Source organism: Pogona vitticeps, chromosome 1 (assembly GCF_051106095.1).
Source record: "Pogona vitticeps strain Pit_001003342236 chromosome 1, PviZW2.1, whole genome shotgun sequence".
NCBI lineage: Eukaryota > Metazoa > Chordata > Lepidosauria > Squamata > Agamidae > Pogona > Pogona vitticeps.
The window spans coordinates 180,500,723-180,520,689 of NC_135783.1; the positions used below are offsets into that span (position 1 = coordinate 180,500,723).

A 19,967-nucleotide genomic window follows, 5' to 3' on the forward strand; every position below is an offset into this window, starting at 1 on the left:
ATGCCGTCAGCTTCCTGTTAAGCCATACTCTCTTTGTGAGTCTAGAAAACATGGTAGCTGCTTTGCCAATGCGTTTATCCAGTTCAACATCTAGGGAGAGGGTGTCAGAGATGGTTGAGCCAAGGTACACAAAGTCATGAACAACCTCCAATTCTTGTGTGGAGATGGTAATAGAGGGAGGTGAGACCACGCCATGGCCCATGACTTGTGTTTTCTTTAGGCTGATTGTTAATCCAAAGTCTTGGCAGGCCTTGCTAAAATGATTCATGAGTTGTTGGAGGTCTTCAGCAGAGTGGGCAACAGCTGCATCATCGGCGAAGAGCAAGTCCCGCATGCATTTCAGTTGGACTTTGGTCTTCGTTCTCAATATAGAGGGATTAAAGAGCATTCTATCTGATCTAGTCCAGAGACAGACACCTTCTGTTGCAGTTCCAAAGGCGTGCTTCAGCATGACAGTAAAAAATGTCCCAAACAGAGTCAGCGTGAGGACACAGCCCTGTTTCACTCCACTTCAGATGTCAAAGGGATCTGATGTTGAGCCATCAAAAACAACAGTGCCCTTTATTTCCTCATGAAAGGACCTGATGATGTTAAGGAGTCGAGGTGGACATCCGATCTAGGGAAGTATTTAAAAAAGGCCCTCCCTGCTAACCAAATCAAAGGCCTTTGTGAGATCTATGAAGGGCACAAAGAGTGGCTGTTGTTCTCTACATTTCTCCTGCAACTGTCTGAGGGAGAATACCATGTCAGTGGTGCATCTATTATCTCGAAATTCACACTGTGATTCTGGATAGACTCTGTCTGCAAGCACCTGGAGCCTCTTCAGCACAACACAGGCAAACAGCTTCCATCCAACACTGAGAAGAAGATGTCACAGTAGTTATTACAGTTGCCCCTGTGTTCTTGTACAATGTGACGATGTTTGCATCCTTCATGTCCTGTGGTATGCACCTTCCCTCCAACAAAGACGAAAGATTTCATACAGCTTGGTGGTGATGATCTATTTACAGCACTTCACCACTTCAATGGGGATGTTATCATTCCCAGGTGCCTTGCTGGACGCGAGGGAATCCAAGGCCGGTTTTATTTCTGCTAAGGTTGGTTTGCTGTCCAACTTTTCCAAGACAGACAAGCACTGAATGTTATTTAATGCTTCTTCAGTTACTACATTCTCTCTGGAATATAGCTTAGAGTAGTGCTACACCCAGCCTTCCTTCTGCTCTGCTCGGTCCTGGATGATCATGCCTGTAGCAGACTTCAAGAGAGGAGATTTCTTCTGTATTGGACCTGAAGTCTGCTTGATACCGTCATACATTCACTGCTGTCTGTATCTGAGAGCAGAGCTGAAGCCAATAATCGTTAGAACATCTCCTGGCAGCCTGTTGGACTTTGCTACGAGCAACTCAAAGAGCCTGCAAGTTGTACTCACTAGGACAAGCTTTGTATGCTGCTAGAGCTCTCCTCTTTTCCTTGGTGGCTGGCATCAACTCCTCCGAATGGGCTTTAAACCAGTCTGCTGTGTTTTTGGTCTTCTTGCCAAATGTGGACAAGGCAATGTTATAGACAGCATTCTTGAAATGTTCCCATCATTCAGGTGTATTTGCATCAGCTGAGCCTGGAAGGGTTTCCTCAAGTGCTTGGGCAAATTCCTCCACTTTTCTTTGATCACGAGTCTTGCTGATGTCAATACGTCGTCTTCCTTCCTTTTTCGTAGGATACAATCTCTTTGTTTGCAGTTTTACTCTACTACACACCAGGGAGTGATCAGTATCACAATCAGCACCCTGTGTATGATCGCAATACTAGGAAGGCTAGAGTGTCTAGTGGGGATCACTAAGGTTTGCAAAACCTCTGGCTTCTGTAAAACAGGGACCTTTCTAAAGCAAACGATCCAGTCACTAACGAGAAACAGATTTAACCTTGGATCTGTTTTCTATTGAGTTCTCAGGGCATGCATGTGCGAACTCATACATGTACTGAGTATACAACAGATAATGGATCTTGACCCTTAAGAATAGTACATCTTAATACAGACTGGGCCCACTTAAGGCCTAATCACATGGACCATTTTAATTGTTTATTTTCCTCTCTTTTTGTATCAATATATTTGTAATGTGGTACATATATAATCAGGCAGTCAATTCAATCACTGCATTTCTTGCTATTTGTTCCATTTCTGTAGGCCATCTCATATAAATTGATTCATTTTCCATCCTGTTTCTGGGTCCTGGCTGCCATAAAATGTCCTTTTTAAAAATTTTTAACAGTAAGTAATATATTACTATCTTCATGTCATTTCTAACAATTAGTCAATGTGCCACCTGGTGGGAAATGTCACCTACCTACCTACCTACCTACCTACCTACCTACCTACCTACCTACCTACCTACCTACCTACCTACCTACCTACCTACCTACCTACCTACCTACCTACCTACCTACCTACCTACCTACCTACCTACCTACCTACCTACCTACCTACCTACCTACCTACCTACCTACCTACCTACCTACCTACCTACCTACCTACCTACCTACCTACCTACCTACCTACCTACCTACCTACCTACCTACCTACCTACCTACCTTCCCTTCCCTTCCCTTCCCTTCCCTTCCCTTCCCTTCCCTTCCCTTCCCTTCCCTTCCCTTCCACTGGGTGCCTCCTTCTGAACAACGTAGTTTGTGCTGTTGATGCTGCTGGTACTGGAAGAACCTTCCACAGATTGTAGGAGATTTATCGCTAAGCTCTTTATAATTTTTTTTTAAATAGGGCACAAGTAAGGTGATCATGCAGCTGCTATGGCACCCAAGAACCCGCCCCTTTCACACAGTAAATAAATCAACACCTGCATTCTCACAGGACAAATCATTAAGGACTGAATTGATATAAGGATCAGATCATTTTAAAAAGGCAATGCTGGTGAGGTGGAAAATGAACTGATGTTACATGTGCGTTGTGTGAACCAAAATTAATAAAATGAGTTAAATAACCGCAAAATTGGCATAACTGGGGTTCTTCTGGCATGTGTAATTATGTCCTTACTTGCGTGTGCAAGAGACTTATTTGAAAGCGGAATTTTAGTGAACACACGAGAATAAAAATATACATAATATCTGCCTTGCAAACTAGCAGAGATTGCAGTACAGCTGCATAAATGCAGACCCATAAATGCAATACAATTGGTGGCTAGATAGTAAAACTGTTTCAGAAATATCTCAACTCAAAAGAAACCCTGCAAAGCCGAGAAGTGCTGTTGCAAAGCCTGGATAAGCTACAGAGGGTTGAATCCAAATTCCAGCAGGTGGCAAGGGTTTGTGACTAGGAACATAGGGTTTGATGATTGCTTGAAAGAGATCCAAACAGTGTATGTGGCAAAGATCAAGCCAGACACACCCACATCAAAGAAAGAGGGAGTAGTTGTGATTTGGTAGAGATAATCTCTCTGGGATCAAGATGGATCATCCTGAAGTAGAGGACAGACTAGTTTAGCAAAGGAAAGTACAGACTACCTGTAGAAACCAGACCACACAATGGTAGAATCAACAGCAAGAGCTTCTTGTATAATGGAGGAATCAGGCAGACCACGGCTAACTTTCCAATGACATCTTTTATATGGATTTTTTTACAGGTAAAGGTTCCCCTTGATAAATTGTCCAGTCGTGTCCAATTCTAGGGCGCGGTGCTCATCCAAGCCGTAGAGATGGCGTTTGTCCGTAGACAGTTTCCGTGGTCACATGGCCAGCGCGACTAGACACAGAACGCCGTTACCTTCCCACTGAGGTGTTACCTATTTTTCAACTCACATTTACATAAAACACAAATGTTTGGGTTTGTAGTGGTTTTTAAGCAAAAAGGTGTTGTGGTTTTTGTTGAGAACGCTGTTGCTGACCAAAAGACTTAGCATTTTTGCTCCCATTCAAGACAAAGCATCTCTCAGTGGCTGAAAACATTATTTAAAGGGATGTTTTGATGTGCTGAGACACTTTTAAATCAAGAAGTAAAGGAACTGCAGGTGTTCATTCTTAGTAAAAACCAAGCACGCGTACGTTCCAGGGGTCCAGGGGCTAAGTTCATCCCCACCACCACAATGACAGGCAGCATCCCATCCCAAAATATAATATTTTGCCTCCTGTAGAAAGTCCAGTTTTGAACAAAACCCCCAAAAAGGCCTCCTTCTCATAGAGGCAGGAGGTTTGACTGGCCATCCCCCGATGACTGAGCCAGGCTGAAGGGGTTTGAGGTGAACCTCTTCCCGCTCCCCACTCTTGCAGCTCCTTTCTCTTGTCTTGCCTCTCTTTCCCACCCCAAAAGGAGAGCTTGTAGAGTGGTCTTGACCAGTGCAGACTTACAGCCTCAGTCCTGGGAAATCTTAGCAGGACCAGTTCCCCAGTCCAAGAGTCCTTGTGTTCCAGACATTCATTCTCAGTCAAGTTTTGTTGCCTTTAGGATGTTCACTTCAGGCTTGGCAAGCCTCAAACTCTACTTATTGTTTAGAGTCCCTCCATATTTTTTCTGTCTCCTCAGTCTATCCCCTCCTTCTTATCCTCCTCGGTCTCTGGAACCGTCTTTCCTCCTCACTCCTTCCTTTTATCCCCATTTCCTTCCCTGTCCCCAGGGGTCCTCCCTCTCCCTCTGCCTTTTCTACCACTTCTCCTTGTTCTGTGTCTGATACACCTTGTTGTTGTTGTTGTTGTTGTTGTTGTTTAGTCGTCAAGTCATGTCCGACTCTTCGTGACCCCATGGACCAGAGCACGCCAGGCCCTCCTATCTTCCACTGCCTCCCGGATACACCTAGCTCCCTCTATATCTACAAGAGAGCTATAGGTGGGAAAATGTTCTATGGCCATTGGGAGATGGTCTGCCCTAATCCTGACAGTTGAATCCACAGGTGGATGGGTATACACCAGGATATCTGATGCTACCACATGGAACTTACTCTCTGCATTTCAGTAGCTTCCAGACAGTCCTTGATAGTGTACAAAGTGCCACAAGACTCTGTTATTTTTGCTGCAGCAGACTAATACAGCTACCTAAACACATAGCTGTAAATACTGTATTTTAGGTCTATGAAGAAGTAACTGGCCAAGCAAGTACATGTATACCAAAAGTATCATTCATGCCTAGAACATGACTTATAGACTGACTACAGCTTTAGGACATTAACCTTTGATTCATTTATATGTGCAACAAACATATACAATGTTGTGTATTCAGAATGAGTATGGGGTTTAAACACAAAAGGTAGGACAAAAGCAGTAATGGGGAAAATACAGCTTTATAAATATATGAAGTGAAAGAATTACATTTTCATTTTCTTTAGTATCACATGGTGGATACACCTGTCACCACTGTAGAGAGCTGGACAGCATAGCAGGAAGTAATTTAATTTGTTTTTATAGAAATTGAAGATATAAATCAGTTAATTTTTTTTTCTATAGAAAGTTCTCTTCAATAAAATGATGGATTGAGGTTCATGACAGAGAGCCTGATATGTGAAAGTAACAAATGTCAAAATTCTCTGGTAATCTAAATACCGACTCTGACAAATCACGTAATTATTTTTAGGAGCTGGATGAAAAGTATATTGCACCTGCTTTTAGTATTAAATGGTGCCCAATTCTACCAGAGACCATACTTCTTTTTAACGCTTCTTTGGGGCATAGCTAAAAGCCCAAGTGGGAATTTGTTAACTGCCAGTAAGAAGTTGCTACAAGTTGCATCATGTGCCTTCCACAGGTGTTAACTGCACAACAGGATGTGAGCCAGTAACAGTGATACATTTTTACTTGAATTGCCATGACTGCATCCAGTGGAATCATGGCCACTGGTAGTTTGGTAAAGTGCTCAGAATCCTTAGCCAAAGACACTCAGGGCTTTCATTAACAAGGAATTCCAAGCATCTCATTGAACTACAGATTCCAGGATTCCAGAGGATAGAGTCACAGCAGTTAAAAGAGGAATCAAAGTGCTATACAGTAATGGTGTAGCATATATACACTTTGGCTTGTTCCAAAGCTGGCAGCAATAATTTCCAACTTTGGGTGAAACTGGAACCCAAGCTTATTTTGAGGCTTTGGGGAGTGATCACTATGTATTGTGATACGCTGGGTATTTTCAAGAATCAATTAAAAACATGGATGTTTAGGCAGGCCTTCCCATCAGATAATTCCTGACGTCCTTTCTTTTCCCTTTCCCACATCTTTTCTATTCTATTTTAGTATGTTTGGTAATGTAAAACTGTTTTATATGTATATTTATTGTATTATGTGTTATGTTGTTAGCCGCCTAGAGTGGTCCTCACACGACCAGACAGGCGGGATATAAAATGAATGAATGAATGAATGAATGAATGAATGAATGAATGAATAAATAAATAAATAAATAAATAAATTGTGAAGGGGTTGCATCTGCAGAAAAAGAAGGTCCAGCCACATCTCAGTTTAATAAACCAAGATATGATTGTCCAAATGTTGCCAATACCCTCCGGGACAAAACCCACACATTTCTTACATTTCTTTAATCATTTATTCTATTATGCTTCAGAAGCCATGAAATTCTTGTCAGTGCACGCAATCCCAGCACAAAGGCCATTCCTAGCTGATATTTCACCCCTTTCCCATAAATTATCAATAATACAGGAGCATTAATCTGATTATAGAGGGCGAAGTCATAATTAAATTATGGGATCAATAATGATTGTTCAAGGAGTTTTATAATTGTGCACCTTTCACCAATTTCTGCATGCCAAGTATTTTCTGATGACATTCGGTTAACAAATGAACTAATGGTTAAATTCCAATTCTCTTAGGCCAACGTAAGTTCTCAGGTTTGGCTAAACAAGTGCTTACTATATAAATAATTAACCTTCATAAGAAGAGGTAAGCACATTTATTTTGTTCATTGCTTCGCTAAAAAAACCAACCCAACCCACTGGAGGAGCGATATAAGTATACAAAGGTACTTTATCTATCCATCTTTCATGTGTGGATATTTATACCAATAGTTAAACAGCCCGACTGAGCAACTGAACTGGCTTACGATGTCAGCTATCTTCAAAGCATTAGGGGAACATCTATTTTTCCTAGACAGGAAAGCAGTTTTACCTACACATATATTTTTATGTTATTTATTTATTTATTTATTTTCCCTAAATGCTCAGAATTCTGCCCTTTCAGGGATTCTAGGATGAGAACTTCCTTTTGCGAGATAAACATTTGCATGCATCAAACTCAGCAGAAAACAGATGAAGTAAAAGTTATATTGTGCATATGCTTTGTGATTCTCCCCCCACTCCCGTCAACTGAATGTCCTAGTTTTTAGCCATACTGAGTATGTGGGGCTGTGAATCATTTAGTTGCTCAGTGTTTCTCTAGAACCTCTTGGTAAAGAAATTAAGAATATAAAAACGGCTGTTTGAATTCCAGATGTTTGCTTGACAAACACAGAATCCAGAATCCAGTATGGAATCCTAAGGAATCCATTTATCTACTTTTTGAGATGCAGGGTTTAAAAATCAATGTCATGTAACTAAACCTCATAGATAGGATCTGTGGAAGGATCAAAAAGCCTGGAGAACCCTCCAGGTTTAAAAGGCAAAGCTCGACATTCATTCAGTTCTGTTGCTTTGTAAACCAGCTTTCCAACTTTCAACTTCCACTATTCTCTAATTTTCAGTACAATAATAACAATACAATAATAGCAGGGGATACCCTCTTAAGGTCCCATTGGACTAGAACTGATAGACTATTGTTCCCCATAAAGATACACCTATTTTATGTGACATACTGACCAAAATCCTGTCCCAGCATAACTTATGCTACATAATGCTGATGACATCATGGCAGCAATTTTTCAGAAATCAAACATTTCTGACTTTTCTCCTGAAGCTCCTAAAGTTCCTGTGTTAATTCCTTACACTGTTGGGAAGCCAACAATCTGTCAAATATCAGTGCGGTATGTATGCTGCTCCTAATATTGCTGGTTTTTTTCCTGGTGGTATTATTTCAAAAAACTGTAACTGCTTATAATACTGTGTGAAATTCATTATGAATCAATTCATCATCATCATCATCATCATCATCATCATCATCATCATCATCATCATCATCATCATCATCATCATCGTTGTTGTTGTTATTGTTGTTATTGTTATTGTTATTGCTGTAGTAGTAATAGTAACAATTACACAGTAAAACACACATCTTTTAAAATTTATATCAGAGTTATTTAACTCTGCTGGAGCACTGTAGTGAAAGAAAGGTGGGAGAACACTTTTTTTGTTAGGCCCTGTAACTAGCTGTTGTTCTTATGTGCCATCAAGTCACCTCTGACTATGGTGACCTTATTAATGAGAAATCTCTAACATGTCCTGTCAAAATATTCGCCTACTGACCATAAGAGGTTAGAGATGGGCATAAACTAAATGAACCAGGTAGTTCATTAAAAATGGCTGGTTCATGTTGGTACAGGTCAATCAAAAACAATGAGCCTGAACTGACCTGAACCACTTTTTTTTAACAGTTTAATGAGATTCCTGATTTGTTGCCCATCGCCCCCACAGCCTGTCTCCCACAGGACAAGGTAAGGAGGTGATGGATGCAGTGGAGGACAAGCTTTGGGGGTGAGGGGTTTAGTTCCCCTCCACCCAGGCACAATTATTTTAAAAAATGAACTGGTTTGTGTGTGTGTGTGTTTTTTTTTTTTAAGTTTGGATAGTTCATGGTTTGTGCCCATCTCTTTTAGCCTTTTGTTTCTGATCATGGGGCGTTCTTGGCAAAGATACTGGAGTGGCTTGCCATTTCCTACTCCAGGTGGATTGCATTTAGTCGGAACTCTCCACTATGTCCTGTCCGTCTTGGGTGTCCCTGCACGGCATAGCCCATAGTTTCTCTGAGTTACTCAAGCCCCTTCGCCACGACAAGGCAGCAATCCATGAAGAAGGCAGCAATCCATGAAGAAGGCAGCTTATTTAACTTATATGCAGAATACATCATGCGGAAGGCTGGACTGGAAGAAACCCAAGCTGGAATTAAGATTGCCGGAAGAAATATCAACAACCTCCGATATGCAGATGATACCACTCTGATGGCAGAAAGTGAGGAGGAATTAAAGAACCTTGTAATGAGAGTGAAAGAGGAGAGTGCAAAAAACGGCCTGAAACTCAACATTAAAAAAACTAAGATCATGGCCACTGGTCCCATCACCTCCTGGGAAATAGAAGGGGAAGATATGGAGGCAGTGTCAAATTTTATCTTCCTGGGCTCCATGATCACTGCAGATGGAGACAGCAGCCCTGAAATTAAAAGGCGCCTTCTTCTTGGGAGGAAAGCGATGACAAATCTGGACAGCATCTTGAAAAGCAGAGACATCACCTTGCCAACAAAAGTCCGAATAGTCAAAGCTATGGTTTTTCCTGTCGTGATGTATGGAAGTGAGAGCTGGACCATAAAGAAAGCAGACCGCCGAAGAATTGATGCCTTTGAATTGTGGTGCTGGAGGAGGCTCTTGAGAATCCCCTGGACTGCAAGGAGAACAAACCTATCAGTTCTAAAGGAAATCAACCCTGAGTGCTCACTGGAAGGACAGATCCTGAAGCTGAGGCTCCAGTACTTTGGCCATCTAATGAGAAGAAAAGACTCCCTGGAAAAGACCCTGATGTTGGGAAAGTGTGATGGCAAGAGGAGAAGGGGACGACCGAGGATGAGATGGCTGGACAGTGTCTGCGAAGCAACCAACATGAACCTGACACAACTCCGGGAGGCAGTAGAAGACAGGAGGGCCTGGCGTGCTCTGGTCCATGAGGTCACGAAGAGTCGGACACGACTAAACGACTAAACACACACACACGCCCATCTCTAGTTAAGATCACAAAGATAAGCCTTACAGGAGAAAGCAGGAAAAGCTGCCAACAATCCAGAAATAGGAAATGGCTCAAAGTATCCCAAGGCTTTCTTTCTTCCTGATTAAGAGTTTGATTAGGGATGACAAATAAAGAGGAAAAAACAGCTGGAAGATAAGCAACTATTGTTGTGAAATCCATCTACATCTAAGCCTGCAAAAGTTCTCCTTATGAAATCTGGAGAGGTTTGAACAGCTTAGGATGCCTAATTAAACACAACTAGGGTACTTTCTTAACTTTAGTGTTCTCTAAACATCCTGGGGTAGGGAAGCATCTCTCACAATGCATTCTAACTTTTATGATCACTCCCAAGGAAACGGTTCCCTACATTTTTACATTTTATGACTATTTGCAATATACAGCAACCAGGACAAATAGCATATATGTATTTTCTTTTTCACAACATATCATTGCATAGTTGACTATGATTGATTTTTACACATGTGCTTAGGACTGAAAGTTCTACTATCAAAAGAATTTTTTTTAACTTTAAGTTAATTCCAGCAGCTCAAAACTCCTACCCTCTCCCCCCTCCATGCAGTGCAGATGTTGCCCTCTTCTGCATTAAGCCAACAGATGTTTGCCAGTTTTATTATCTCTGAAGAAGCTCCATTACTATAAGTGGTACTAACATGGGGCGAGAGATCAGAAGGTAAGGAGCCTCAAGATACAGTTAGAATTCCTGGCCTGTTTTATTACTAGTGGTGATTTATTTTGGCTGGTGACAAAACAGAAACCAAGACTGAAATATTCACCTGCACTCCACAATAACTGTGTGCAAAAGATTTGCCACCTTTCTCCACAGAAAACAATTTTAGATGAAATTGTTATATACTGCACTTACAGAGTGGAAATTACTTTCTACCACACTTCAATACATTTGGCACAGCTCTAACAGCTAGCAGGTCACAGTGTTCCCACCGGTCACATGTCCAGAAAGGTGAACCAAGAAGTTCTCAATGTGATTATTTCATTCAGGTGAGTTGACAAGGAAGTATTTCTTTTTGAGGTGCTGTTTCAATAGTTCATTGAAAGAGGCAAATGGTTCCACATGTATGGCAGCAGTAAGGTGGCTTCATTGTATGGAGCTCAAGTTTTCGAATGACCAGCTTTAGATTCTAGATTTTGCTCACTACATTTTGCCACATTACACTTGCATTTAAAAGAAAAATTAAAAGAAAATATTGTACGGACAGATCTTTTTGTCTTGTTTGGCTCCAGTCAATGTTTTCTTCCAAGCTATGTGCAATGCAGAAAGAAAATCATGAAATACATGGTGAAGCTAAAGAAGATTATTACTGTCATCCCAGCCCTTCTTACCGAGATCCATGCTCTTGGAGGCTTTCAGATTAATTGATTCTGTCTGCTTGGCCAGTGCCAAGGATCTGAAGTTGATGTGCTGATCTGGTAAATATGCTGCTGAATCTGCTCCTGAGCTGTGGAAAAAAAGCCATACCAGAAAAAGAAGAAAAAGAAATAGGCACCAGCAAAAATAAATGAAGTAATTAAACCCTGTGCAATATAAATGCATTTTCCCCTAGATGCATATCATAAATCATTCATGCTTCGTGCAGGAGGCACTGCCTGTATTAAAGTTGGATTTTACTTAAGGAAGCTATAGCCAGTTCCAAAAGTATTGGTTTTCTCTTTATTTATCCACTTTGTAAATGCAGCAAAAGTTTACCAAGTGCATTAAAGTACTGAAATACAAAAATAGTAGTAATGCTATTTAATATAATATATATCAGATGCAGTGGAAGGTCTTTGTTGACTACAGCCAGGACTGGGAATGAGCAGCGGGATTCCAAGCCTCTGTTTCCTCCTTTCATCTTAACTGTGGTTAAGACTAAATTATTTCCCCTTTTAACTAGGATTCTTAACCAGTTCCAACTGCCATTCAGGTGGAGAATGTGACTAGTGTTCACCACAGTTTATATATGTATTGATGTGTCTCCTTCTGGAATTTAGGAGAGGGAGACAACAAGATGCCCTTTTATAATGGCATCTAAGAAAGTGCCCTGTAGTTACGCCCACACTGTCCATAATATTGTGTATCATATACCTGTAAATTTCATATACTGTAGTTTCTATGGACGGAAAAGAGCAGATACGGATTAAATGGTTTTCAATGCACTCCTATGGGAAATGCAGATTCAACATAAGAACTTTTCTACTTGAGAACCACCTTCCAATACGGATTAAGTTCTTAAGTAGAGACCCCACTGTAACTTAGTGTCTGGAAAATCTTTTAAGAAGTGCCGATGTTTAATTGAGACAAACAATTACTACCAAGAACCATAACAGCTCACTAGATATCTTTGTTGGATTTAAACTTTAGAGCTCTGACTCACTTCTAGGAAGTTTCTCATCAGCTCTCTCTAAAGGGAGAATGAGCACTAATGACAACATAAGCCTTCTTCAGCCATTTCTTAATTGATTCTAGGGAGTATACTTAGAAAAGAGTGTCTGGCACCTCTACTTTTCCTCATTGTTTTCTCCATGTAGAGACTGGCGTGTCCGAGGCAGAGAGATTCCTGCTAGCATTTTGGAACTCCATACAAGGAAGCACGCACGCACACACACAATATTTCAGGGTTCTTCATTGCATATGGAACGACTACTTCTTAAACCCACGTAAGCAATAAATGAATATGTTCTGCTACAACTTCTACAACATGAAGTAAAGCGTGTTTATATCATGAATACTTTTTAAAAACTTTCTGTCTTTAGAAATAGTCATAAATAGTAAATATCTTCAAACCTGTGATTATAATCTGTGAGCAGCTCATCACTAGGATGTGGAGGCAAAGGGGGTGGGACTTCATTTTCAGCCATGCCAGTCTCAGATGTATGCAGCTCTGAAATTAAGGAGAAAACTAATAAACGATGGTGCCAGCAAATATATTACATGTATTTGCTGATCAAGAACTGAGTTGCCATGCCTGCATGTCTATTGAAGCTAGGGCAAAATTATACAAATCTGCAAACTAACAAAACTAGAATTAAAATTACACCAAGCAGAAAATACATCCCTTAGGATTTTCAAAAGACCTGATTTTCCCGTTTGCACATGCAAATTAAAGATAAACACATTGAAATTCTCCTTATGGTGAAGAAGAGCCAAAGTTCTATATTGGTTTTATTAATTCCAATGGATATTCTCTCCCTCTGACACAAAACTTGTGCTTAAAATAAGGTTTGAATAAAACATTAAATTATAAAACATAAGCAGCATCCATCATACTGAGGCATGACTACACAGTTTACCTCTTCTATTCCTTGTCCACAAAATGATACCAGTCTCTGGTTTTGTGGTAGGGATACCAAACAAAATGCTGTCAGCTCATCCATCTCTGCTGTGTTGCCTTGTTTGTTTCATTTTATTTCACTTACACACTCCCTTCTTCCCAGTTCAAGGACCCAAAGCAGCTTACAAAATGGCGGTATGGCAAAAATACATCGTGAAATCTAGTAGTAAGTTGCAACAAGAGTAGGCCTATAGGTGGTAAGGCTGAATAAAAGGAATTTACAGAGGAGCTGAGTCACCAAATCCCAACTGACACTAGTTGCAATTTACTATTATCTTTCAGCCAGATACATAATTTGTAATTCTGAAAATGCAAACAAGTGTCCAATACTGTTAAAAGACCATTAATTTAAAACACTTTTAAAAACTGTTTTAAAAAAAGCACCCCAGCACCCCATTAAAAGCTCCTTTTTCTTTAATTGCCAAAAGTTGCCAACAAATCTCATATCTGCCTGGAGAAAGCAAAAACAAACCAAAACAAAAACACCAGGAGCACACCCAAGCAGTTTCTGCAAAGATTTGATCACCAGCGACAGCCATCCTGGTTTGTTGCTGGACCCAGTGCAGCATTTTATCACATTTTGAGCTACCCTCGCTGACATCTTATTCAGGGATAAAGGTATGCATTGCAACACCTTTCCATCCGCAGTTTGTTGCTATTATCAAGTTGCTTGATCTAGAGATGAAGTCATATGACTTCAGCTTCTGGAGAAACAGATTATGCTTTATGATCCTTTGTTTGTTTGTTTGTTTGTGTCAATGCAAACAAACTGTGATCGAGAACAAAGTTAGAATCCTCTGACACAATGGGATTCCCTGCATGCATAAATAAACCTGAATCACTGACATCTGGGAACATTACTGTAGTCTAATAAAACTGCAGATGGAAAAGACTGCATTAGCTCTGTATGCTGTAATTGTTTTAAATTGGTAGATTAATCAACCATAGCTTGTGGATCAATCAGTGGGGACCAATTGTAATGTGTAGAAGAGCAAGATGAAGGCACATTTTTTAAAGACCATTTCAGTTCTGGTGTATTAACTGTAACACAGAACGAAGAAGAAGGAAACTCATTCTAATAGTGATTTGTGTTTTCCAGTGTTTGTGGAGCGAGTACGTTATGGGTACATTACCCATGCACAAGGGAGAACCATCAGCAGATGTGGAGTAACCTCAAGGTTTGCAAGCATTTTTTTAAAAATCAAGCCTCTAAGGGGAAAAAATTAAAATTGATTGTAAAAGAGGGAATCTAGTGGAGTAACCAGACTAGAAAAGGAACAACCTCAAGTAAAATAAAGAGTACAAAGGAACATTTCCTAAGAAACACTCAAAATGATCCTAGGAAGAAGGAACTGCCTATAGAAATCAACTGAGTACCCAAGTACTTGAAGGCAATTACGCTTGAGCTTCAGCATGTCCACTATAAATACATCCAAAGAATCCCAAACCAAAAAGAGGAAATAAAAACTGAACATGTGCCAACACCATAGGAGGCTCACCTGATGGAGAGAAAATAAACTAATGGGAAGAACAGAATAGAGCAGTTGGGACCAAGAAACAAGCAAGAAATGCAACAATTTGTTCTAGAGCCCCACTTGTGTTCAGTATGGCGCTTCCTTCTACAAGGAGTAGCAGTCAATGCACCCTGTAATTTTCAGCCCCACTGGGCGGGGCTCCGCCCCTCTCACACACATAACGTCTCCCTTGCATGCACAGGCAACTCCGCCCCTCCCTTGCATGCACAGGGGGGGTTCCACTGCAGCCAGAACCAAAGGGGATGTGCGAAGGAGGAGAAAAGATGTATGGAGGGAGGCGGAGCCACGCACATGTTAGAGGGAACCTTGGTGGCAGTGTTGCTTTTTTTAAACACTGTAAATTATATATTCTCTTTTGATTACCTTATGATCCAAAAAAGCCACCTTTAACGATATGTTCCACATATATTTACATGCAATCAAGCAATGAACTCATTTAAAAAGAGGTTAAAGGTAAAGGGGGGGTGCTCATCCCCGTTTCCAAGCCATAGAGCCAGCGTTTTGTCCAAAGACAATCTTCCGTGGTCACATGGTCAGTGAGACTTAGACACTGAACGCTGTTACCTTCCCACCGAGGTGGTCCCTATTAATCTACTCGCATTTGCATGCTTTCGAACCGCTAGGTTGGCGGGAGCTGGGACAAGTGACGGGCGCTCACTCCGTCGCGTGGATTCGATCCTACGACTTCACAGGCTTCTGCGGTTTAACCCGCAGCGCCACCACGTCTTTTAGGTTAAGAAACTAAAATTCTTTATTGGTTGACTGTCCCCAAAAGAAACAATTTTTCTTACTGCAGTTACTTGTAACTTATTTTAACATTCCTTATAGGCTTCAGAATTTTAAGCCCTTTAAAAAAACAAGCATTATAACAAAAACCTGCTACTTAGCCACAAAAATTATAGCAAGTCTCTTGGCAGCCTAATAATTTTTTGGGAAGCTACAAATCCTCTGATGAGGCAGATTCCAGTAATCTTTCAGCAACAGAAATGTGAAACTGCTGGCACCAAAGTAAGACTTCTTTGAAGAGGTTGTACTAAAAAAAATGCTGTCTCTGCACAACATCTTTGGCAGAAGAACAAACTAAGGACCTCTGGGTGGCAAGTATTAGATTATTCATATAAAAATAGGCTGAATGCTGGCATCTCGGTATTGGATTTTAAAGCATTTCTTCAAATAACTGTAGGGAAAGCAAAATTATTTTTAAAATGTCTCTTAAGTTTCTTACAAGAATATGAGAAGATTTATTTTGAAAACTCAGGGTGAACTAGTGGAAGCTTATAGAAGCTGATGTACATTTATCAAATTATTGAAGGAGGGGATGAATCAAATGTTTCTGTTTCCTATTCAATGGGGGAGTAGAACTGCCAGGCCTTAACATCTAAGACCAAAGTTATGATCCCTCTGCTCCAATTCAATTTCTTCACAAAATAAGGTGCAGGTACCCATTATCTCTCCCCAACGATTCATCAAAAACTCTTGTGTATTCTTTCATTGTTTAAGCTTGAATTTTGCTATGAGAAGCTGATGATCAGAACCGCAGTCAGCTCCAGGTCTTGTTTTTGCTGACTGTATAGAGCTTCTCCATCTTTGGCTGCAGAGAATATAATCAATCTGATTTCGATATTGCCCATCTGGTGATTTCCATGTATAGAGTCGCCTCTTGTGTTGTTGGAAAAGAGTGTTTGTGATGACCAGCTTATTCTCTTGACAAAACTCTATTAGCCTTTGTCCTGCTTCGTTCTGAACTCCAAGGCCAAACTTCCCTGTTGTTCCTTTTATCTCTTGGCTCCCTACTTTAGCATTCCAGTCCCCTAGAATGAGAAGAACATCTTTCTTTGGTGTCAGTTCTAGAAGGTGTTGTAAATCTTCATAGAATTGTTCAATTTCAGTCTCCTCAGCAATGCTGGTTGGTGCATAAACTTGGATTATTGTGATGTTGAATGGTCTGCCTTGAATTCGTATTGACATCATTCTATCATTTTTGAGATTGTATCCCATTACAGCTTTTCCCACTCTTTTGTTGACTATGAGGGCTACTCCATTCCTTCTACGGGATTCTTGCCCCCAATAGTAGATATGATAATCATCTGAGCTGAATTCGCCCATTCCTGTCCATTTTAGTTCACTGATGCCCAGGATGTCGATGTTTATTCTTGCCATCTCCTGTTTGACCACCTCCAGCTTCCCAACGTTCATAGATCTTACATTCCAGGTTCCTATGCAGTATTTTTCTTTGCAGCATTGGATTTTCCTTTCACTTCCAGGCACGTCCACAGCTGAGCGTCCTTTCGGCTTTGGCCCAACCACTTCATTAGCTCTGGAGCTACTTGTACTTGTCCTCCACTCTTCCTCAGTAGCATGTTGGACGCCTTCCGACCTGAGGGGCCCATCTTCCTCTTGGATAGAGGCTCGTAACATTGTCCAGGAGGCAGCAACGAAAACCATCCCAAAGAAAAGGAAATGCAAGAAAGCAAAGTGGCTGTCCAACAAGGCCTTAGAAATAGCAGAGAGGAGAAGGGAAGCAAAATGCAAGGGAGATAGGGAAAGTTACAGAAACTTGAATGCAGACTTCCAAAGAATAGCAAGGAGAGACAAGAGGGCCTTCTTAAATGAACAATGCAAAGAAATAGAGGAAGATAACAGAAAAGGAAAGACCAGAGATCTGTTCAGGAAAATTGGACATATTAGAGGAACATTTTGCGCAAAGATGAACATGATAAAAGACAAAAATGGGAGGGACCTAACAGAAGCAGAAGACGTCAAGAAGAGGTGGCAAGAATACACAGAGGAATTATATCAGAAAGATTTGGATATCCCGGTCAACCCAGACAATGTAGTTGCTGACCTTGAGCCAGACATCCTGGAGAGCGAAGTCAAGTGGGCCTTAGAAAGCCTGGCTAACAACAAGGCCAGTGGAGGTGATGGCATTCCAGTTGAACTATTTAAAATCTTGAAAGATGATGCTGTTAAGGTGCTACATTCAATATGCCAGCAAGTTTGGAAAACTCAACAGTGGCCAGAGGATTGGAAAAGATCAGTCTACATCCCAATCCCAAAGAAAGGCAGTGCCAAAGAATGCTCCAACTACCGTACAATTGCACTCATTTCACACGCTAGCAAGGTTATGCTCAAAATCCTACAAGGTAGGCTTCAGCAGTATGTGGACCGAGAACTCCCAGAAGTACAAGCTGGATTCCAAAGAGGCAGAGGAACTCGAGACCAAATTGCTAACTTGCGCTGGATTATGGAGAAAGCCAGAGAGTTCCAGAAAAATATCTACTTCTGCTTCATTGACTATGCGAAAGCCTTTGACTGTGTGGACCACAGCAAACTATGGCAAGTTCTTAAAGAAATGGGAGTGCCTGACCACTTTATCTGTCTCCTGAGAAACCTATATGTGGGACAGGAAGCAACAGTTAGAACTGGTCATGGAACAACTGAGTGGTTCAAAATTGGGAAAGGAGTACGGCAAGGCTGTATATTGTCCCCCAGCTTATTTAACTTATATGCAGAATACATCATGCGGAAGGCTGGACTGGAAGAAACCCAAGCCGGAATTAAGATTGCCGGAAGAAATATCAACAACCTCCGATATGCAGATGATACCACTCTGATGGCAGAAAGTGAGGAGGAATTAAAGAACCTTGTAATGAGAGTGAAAGAGGAGAGTGCAAAAAACGGTCTGAAACTCAACATCAAAAAAACTAAGATCATGGCCACTGGTCCCATCACCTCCTGAGAAATAGAAGGGGAAGATATGGAGGCAGTGTCAAATTTTATCTTCCTGGGCTCCATGATCACTGCAGATGGAGACAGCAGCCCTGAAATTAAAAGGCGCCTTCTTCTTGGGAGGAAAGCGATGACAAATCTTGACAGCATCTTGAAAAGCAGAGACATCACCTTGCCAACAAAAGTCCGAATAGTCAAAGCTATGGTTTTTCCTGTCATGATGTATGGAAGTGAGAGCTGGACCATAAAGAAAGCAGACCGCCGAAGAATTGATGCCTTTGAATTGTGGTGCTGGAGGAGGCTCTTGAGAATCCCCTGGACTGCAAGAAGAACAAACCTATCAGTTCTAAAGGAAATCAAACCTGAATGCTCACTTGAAGGACAGATCCTGAAGCTGAGGCTCCAGTACTTTGGCCATCTCATGAGAAGAAAAGAGTCCTTGGAAAAAACCTTGATGTTAGGAAGGTGTGATGGCAAGAGGAGAAGGGGACGACCGAGGATGAGATGGCTGGACAGTGTCTGCGAAGCAACCAACATGAACCTGACACAACTCCGGGAGGCAGTAGAAGACAGGAGGGCCTGGCGTGCTCTGGTCCATGGGGTCACGAAGAGTCGGACACGACTAAACGACTAAACACATTCTTTCATTGTACCTTTATTCTAATATTCTACTTTCTATACCAGCTGTCCCTCTCAATTAAACTGTCTCTTTTCTATTTTGTACTGACTTGTCTTTGTAATGCTTTACAATCTGCTTTTGCTTGTTTTTAATATTCTTCAATCACTATCTTCTCCTTCAGTCATTTCTTCTGACCAAAAAGTACTGTTACTACAATGGGCTGGTTACTTAACTGTAACTGTAGTTCGTCAAGTGAATTCACACACTGGGTTCATTCTGTGCTTGTGCAACGTGACTCAGAAATGTCTAGAGCCCTGCAATACCAGTAAATTCCACTCTGTCTCCTAATTAGGATGCTTTACAGCCACCCTCCTTCAGTTCTCCACCATGCTCCCCTAAAAACATTTGTATGTGATGGGCAGAAGGATGGCACGAGGGAATGTGTGAGTTCACAGATGCCCATACGTTTGCACACATATAGAAGTCTAACAGAAGATTTCCTTGCTTCCACCAAAGCTTTGGCCAATGCCGGTAAATTCTCCAAGTTGCAAGTTTCAGCATGGACAGGTCTGGGTGGAGAACAGAGCCCTTGTGCTGAGTCAGATGGTCTTGGAAGGACTGCAACCTGAGTTTGCCAATGTTGGCGAATCAGCAATCTTACGTGCGAATTTAATACAAAGAATTGTGACTGGGAGATCCTCAATTGTTGAATGGGATTCCTCCAAAATTTCTAATAAAGCACCCACACGTACCTCTGAAGGGCTACAGCTGTGGTTATGGTCGTTGCCACACAGTTGGTGCCATACCTGGCTGAATGGATCTCACATGTCACCAACAAAAGTGCTTCTTGTTGGAAGATGAGTGAGTGCTATAGTTC

The 19,967-nt window shown here is 41.2% G+C and overlaps 1 protein-coding gene across 2 annotated transcripts in view; it reads right to left on the bottom strand.

The window, feature by feature from the left end:
• PARD3B (par-3 family cell polarity regulator beta) overlaps positions 1-19,967 on the bottom strand; it is a 621,722-nt gene that overhangs the window by 338,625 nt on the left and 263,130 nt on the right. For both annotated transcript variants that reach the window (XM_072978456.2, XM_072978451.2), the window contains exons 14-15: positions 12,661-12,757; positions 11,220-11,335 (exon numbers count right to left, since the gene is read on the bottom strand). In XM_072978456.2, the coding sequence (XP_072834557.2) occupies positions 11,220-11,335; positions 12,661-12,757 (213 nt within the window). The remainder of the gene's footprint in view (positions 1-11,219; positions 11,336-12,660; positions 12,758-19,967) is intronic.